This window comes from Artemia sp. Qi Xiang Cuo, chromosome 6 (assembly GCF_049724085.1).
Source record: "Artemia sp. Qi Xiang Cuo chromosome 6, ASM4972408v1, whole genome shotgun sequence".
NCBI classification, from domain to species: domain Eukaryota; kingdom Metazoa; phylum Arthropoda; class Branchiopoda; order Anostraca; family Artemiidae; genus Artemia; species Artemia sp. Qi Xiang Cuo.
Genome location: NC_142799.1, coordinates 4,746,628 through 4,752,627, shown reverse-complemented (window position 1 = coordinate 4,752,627; position 6,000 = coordinate 4,746,628). Strand labels below are relative to the sequence as shown.

Here is a 6,000-nt window from a genome sequence, read left to right as displayed (position 1 = left end):
ATTAGAATAGATAGCTCTTTTGAAAGCACTAAAAAAAAAACTGTAGCGCAAAGAGCGAGGTATTGACTTGGGGGAGAACCCCTCATACACGTAATAATTTTTGTTCATTTGAAGTTCTAATGTTGCTTCTTACTTTCAGTTGAAAAAACTTGTTTTTTTATTTAATTTCTGATCGTTTTTTAAATAATACTTGGAAATCTGGCGCGCCCTTCATAGAAATGTCCCTTACCCCAAAGAAACATCCTCCAAGGAAAGATTCTTCCGAGTAACCCCCTCATCCAGCCCCCCCCCCCCACCAGCAAAAATCCTCCCTGAAAATGTCTGTATACTTCCCAATAACCAATACAAGATGTAAGCAATGGGCAAAGTTCATAACTTGCAGCCCTTTCCCTGGGAACTGTGGGGGATTAAGTCAACGTAAAAGACATATTTATTATATTTTCGACTATGCTGAACAAAATGGCTATCTCAAAATTTTAATTGGGTGACTTTGAGAAAAAAATGAGCGTGGGAGGGGGCCTAGTTGCCCTCCATTTTTTTGGTCACTTAAAAATGGCACTAGAACTTTTAATTTCAGTTCCAATGAGCCCTACTACGATATTCTAGGACCACTGGGTCAATACAATTACCCCTGGGGAAAAAAAAAAAAAAAAAAACAAACACGCACCCGTGATCTTTCTTCTGGCAAAAATGCGAAATTCCACATTTTTGTAGATAGGAGCTTGAAACCTCTACAGTCGAGTTCTCTAATATGCTGAATATGATTGTGTGAATTCCATTAAGGTTCTATAACGTTTAGGGGGTCTTTCCCTCCTTTTTCTCGAAAACCACCCAAATTTTCTCAGGCGCGTAACTTTTGATGCGTAAGATTGATGAAACTTATATATTTGAAATCAGAATTAAAATGTAATTCGTTTGATATATCTATTGGTACCAAAATTCCGTTTTTTAGAGTTTCAGTTACCATTGAGCCGGGTCGCTCCTTACTTACAGTTCGTTACCACGAACTGATTGATGAACCACTTGTCTTCACGAAGGTTTTGTTAATTGTTGTGTCCTCTTTTGCTGTCATAGCTCTGCTTCTTACTCCTGCTTTTTTAAATAATATACAGCTTAGGAAGCGGAGAAAGGAAAGCTCATTTACAAATATAAAACAAGTTATAAAGCCAAACTTTAGTACATAATTCCATTCTTCATTCTTAATTTCCCGAGTCACGATATACTTGCTGATGGATATACTTTCAGCCATTTGCTCTATTTTTTCTCCTCTTTTCTTTTTAACAGCTAACAACTAGGTAATCAAATTATAGAAATTGATTACTTTGTTATTGTTTTTTTCTTCAGTATTATAATTCTCTCCTAGATCAACTCATTCGCGCGCTGTTCCCAATTTTCCATTCCCGAGGACAGTTCTTAGTTTCATTCCATCTTCTGTCAGATGAAAGAGATGAATAGTGGAAAGTGTGATTTTAAAGTGTAGTTGAACTAGATATAATGATATTTGCTTGGATTGTACTTGGGGTTTTGATGATTAGTCAATGTTTTGGAAACCAAGGTATTAATTATTTAATATCTTTTTTTATCAACAAAAAGTATTAAAAAATGTTGAGCGTTCAGCCGCCGAAGAGCAGCTGGCTCATAGCGAAAAAAAGAAAAAAAGTATGCATAGTAAAAAGAGGAAAAAGAAAATTAATAAAACTAACTTAATCTACAACGAATATAGAATTTTGTAGGATTAACAAGATGTTCAGGAGCTAACCAAAATAGCTATATCAGGGGAAATACAAAAATGAAAATAAAGTAGTAACATAGGAAATTTTTAAGCCGACCCAACATCATGAGCGTTAGCTCTGGGTTTCATAGTGTTAAGCATCCTCCCCCCCCAATAAAAATGTGCTCTATAGGAGCCAAAAAAGCCTTGGTGCCCACTTAAATTTAATGTTAGGGGCCGTCTGATCACGTGGAGTGATACCTACCTGGCATCAATGCTAGAAACTAAGCATTTAAGTGCGTAGGTAATTGTTTCTATTTGAAATCGGTCGTTCAAAATCTATAGACTATAAATAATTTGAACGAGATGATTCCTGTTTGCTCTTAATTTTCATTTTGCTCTTTACTTACATTCAAAAAGGCTTGTATTAAAAAATTATTTTCATCGGGATTGCCTTCCCGTTTTGGCATTTTTTTTCTCTATTCCCTGATAATAAAAAAAATTAAACTCTTTATCGTAATACCTTTATGTGGTTGAATTTAGACCTAACATATTCTTTGGATGCAAACTAATGTCATCAAGATTTTGAAAAAGGGGTTACAAAATTAAACCCTTAAGATTGTTCACTACCCATATTCCCATGGATATATATATATATATATATATATATATATATATATATATATATATATATATATATATATATATATATATATATATATATATATATATATATATATATATATATATATATATATATATATATATATATATATATATATATATATATATATATATATATATATATATATATATATATATATATATATATATATATATATATATATATATATATATATATATATATATATATATATATATATATATATATATATATATATATATATATATATATATATATATATATATATCTATATATATATATATATATATATATATATATATATATATATATATATATATATATATATATATATATATATATATATATATATATATATATCCCCCCCCCACTCTCTCTCTATATATATATATATATATATATATATATATATATATAAGAAGTAAGTTTTTTCAACTGAAAGCAAGGACCAACATTAAAACTTGAAGCGAACAGAAATTATTACGTATATGAGGGAGGTTACTCCTCCCGAAAACCTCGCTCCTTAAGCTGAAGTTTATAATACTTTTAAAAAAAGCCTCTTTTTGTTTTAATTAAACGAACACTGTTTTGGGGATTGTTCTTAAAGAATTGGGGCAGAATTCAAACTTTAGCGTAAAGAGCGATGTTTTGCGGAGGAGCCACCCTCCTCATATGCGTAATAATTCCTGTTCGCTTTAAGTTTTGATGTTTGCTCCTTACTTTCAGTTAACATTTTTTTTTATTTAATTTCTGATCGTTTTTTAAGTAATGCCAGGAAATCTCTGGCTAAAACTCCACAGAAAAAATCTCTCCTCTCCACAGATTTATTCCCTAGACAGCTCAATCCTGATAAAAATGTGGCGCAGACAATTATCCCTTAATATTTCCCTGCGTTAAAATTTAATCTGCAATGAGAAAGCAGGACATAGGAAGAATTTCGTATAGAAATTCTGACCGATTCTCCTAGTGTAAAATTTCCCCTGAAAAATTCACCCCCAGGACACTTCCGTTCCATGAAAAATAATGCCCGTAGAAAATCCCACCAGCAGAAAATCCCCCCCCCACCGAAAAATGTATGCATACTTCCAAATAACAAATACTATGAGTAAACTATGAGTAAACTTTCAACTTAAAGACCTTTTCCGAAGGGCTCTGGGGGGTCATGATATCTCCAAAGGCATGGTTATTAGGGCTTTCAAGTACGCTGAAAAAATGGCTATCTCAAAATTTTCATCGGAATATTTTGAGAAAAAAAGGGAGCGTAGGAGGGTGCCTAGTTGCCATCAAATATTTTTGGTCACTTAGAAAGGGCACTAGAGCTTTTAATTTCCAATCGAATGAGACTTATCACGATATTTTAGGACCACCGGGTCGATACAATCGTCCCTGGAAAAAAGAAGAAGAAAAACAACAAATAAACACGCATTCGTGATCTTTCTTCTGGCAAAAAATACAAAATTCCATATATTTTTAGATTAGAGTTAGCAACCTCTACAGTAGGATTCTTTGACACGCTGAATCTGATGGTGTGATTTTTATTAAAATTCCATGACTTTTAGAGGATAGATAAGTCGATTGTATGCAAAATTAAGAAGATTAAAGGGAAATATTTAAAGATCTAAATTTTTGGGAGACTTTTCCGGGTTAACTGCCCAAAAATGATGCATTACTCAAAACTCACAAATTACAAGGATTTGTTCTAGATTCTATACCATACTAAAAATCAGGCTTCACTTTGGTTCGCTTTCTTCTAATAATTGCCGTTTCTGCAATAAAAGATTACAACTTCCCCCGCATCCAAATTGCAAGTTCTATAAAAAAAAAAAAAAATCCCAAACGATGGGACGTCAGGGTTTTGCTGAAAAACTTGTGATGAAGGTTGAAAAATTTTGAACCTACATAGGCACTTCTAACGTCCTAGGTTCCAATTTTACAATATATTAGAAATTGGCTCTATTCTAGAGCAAAATTTCCTTTATCACTTCATAAGGACGCTAGAACTTGCGTTTTCCTTTCGAATGAGCTTTATCCTAGTATTTGACAACCACTGATTCTTTACGAGTGCAAAAAAGTAAATAAAAACGTATTTTTAAACATCCTCCTTGGTAAAACACAAATTCTTATTTATTTAGAGATTCAAACTTTCTTCTACGTTTTCCAGAAATAGTGAATTTTGAAGTGTAATTTTCATCAAAGACAAAACCTTTTTTTTGTGTGTGTTTGTACCTCTTTTCTACATTCGTCAATTCTTATGCTAATAACTTTTAATGGCGGCAAAGAGGAGGGTATTGTTGAATTCCTAGGAAATAAGGGAATTGCAAGGTCATGACTTTCTTTTGGTGCTATTATCATGTGGAAACGCCATGAACTGCACAAGAAAGACTCCTATGAAAACGTGTTGTATGAATTGACCGCTTGTTGTTGTCGTAAAACTTGCTAGGAACAAAATGTGTATCACGATTTTTAAAAGTCTAGTTTTTGAGGTGAGATGCCTCCGTCGCATTTCTAGAATCAAATACACTGACCGAATCACAAATGTGGAAGTACGTCAAAGGCTCCAGTCCACTGAAACCATACTCAGTAAAATTAAGAAGCAACAACTGCGCTGGTTTGGCCACATCAAGCGAATGGAGGCGAGCCACCTTCCGAAAATCGCCCTTGAAGGATCCCTCCATGGCCTTCGCCCACGAGGCAGACCACGAAAACGATGGATGGAGAACTTCCACTTTGACAACGTCTAGATAGCCCAGTTATCACGTATCGCACCAGATAGAGCAATGTACCGAGCCCTTACGCATGAGCTAGCAAGAGGAGTGGCCGCAATACGTCCCACGAGGATGGCCGAGACCTAAGTAAGTAAGTTATCTACCACCTGCTCCCATGAGCCCACAATTTGAGAGCTGATCATGGGTACTGTTGTTTGTGACGAGTACAGTATATATAATAGCAGTATGATCTTTCCCTATCTCACCCATTATAAAAACCAAGACCGAGGTACGATTGCTCCAGAGAATTTATAAACCAGTATAAACATACGTGATATTAGATCTTTTCATGGGTAGACAAGTCAGATTTATCTTGGATGTAAAACTTAGCTTCAACGTTGAAATACTAACTTTGAAAAAGCTAAATTCGAATTAAATTATTCCAATACATACATCAAAATCGGTAATTAGTAGTTCAATGTTATTATTAGATGTTCTTAGGAATTAAAAATAGGTTTCGAAGTCTCAAGTTGGTTTCAAAGGCATTTTGAGAAAGTTTCTGCCAAAATACGTGTTCCAGGGTAATTGGACCGCTGATGGCAGATCAAATCAGATTAGCTGTTTGTACGCGCCGATATATATATATATATATATATATATATATATATATATATATATATATATATATATATATATATATATATATATATATATATATATATATATATATATATATATATATATATATATATATATATATATATATATATATATATATATATATATATATATATATATATATATATATATATATATATATATATATATATATATATATATATATATATATATATATATATATATATATATATATATATATATATATCAATACAACGAAAACTTTACGAAAAAGTTTTTTT

At 32.4% G+C, this 6,000-nt stretch overlaps 1 protein-coding gene across 1 annotated transcript in view; it reads left to right on the top strand.

Annotated features, from left to right (window-relative positions):
* The first annotated feature begins 1,442 nt into the window (after window positions 1-1,442).
* Window positions 1,443-6,000, top strand: part of LOC148950803 (alkaline phosphatase, tissue-nonspecific isozyme-like) — a 169,231-nt gene continuing 164,673 nt past the window's right edge. The window contains exon 1 of the mRNA XM_089090015.1: window positions 1,443-1,555. Coding sequence (XP_088946141.1) covers window positions 1,495-1,555 — 61 coding nt within the window. The 5' untranslated portion in view covers window positions 1,443-1,494. The remainder of the gene's footprint in view (window positions 1,556-6,000) is intronic.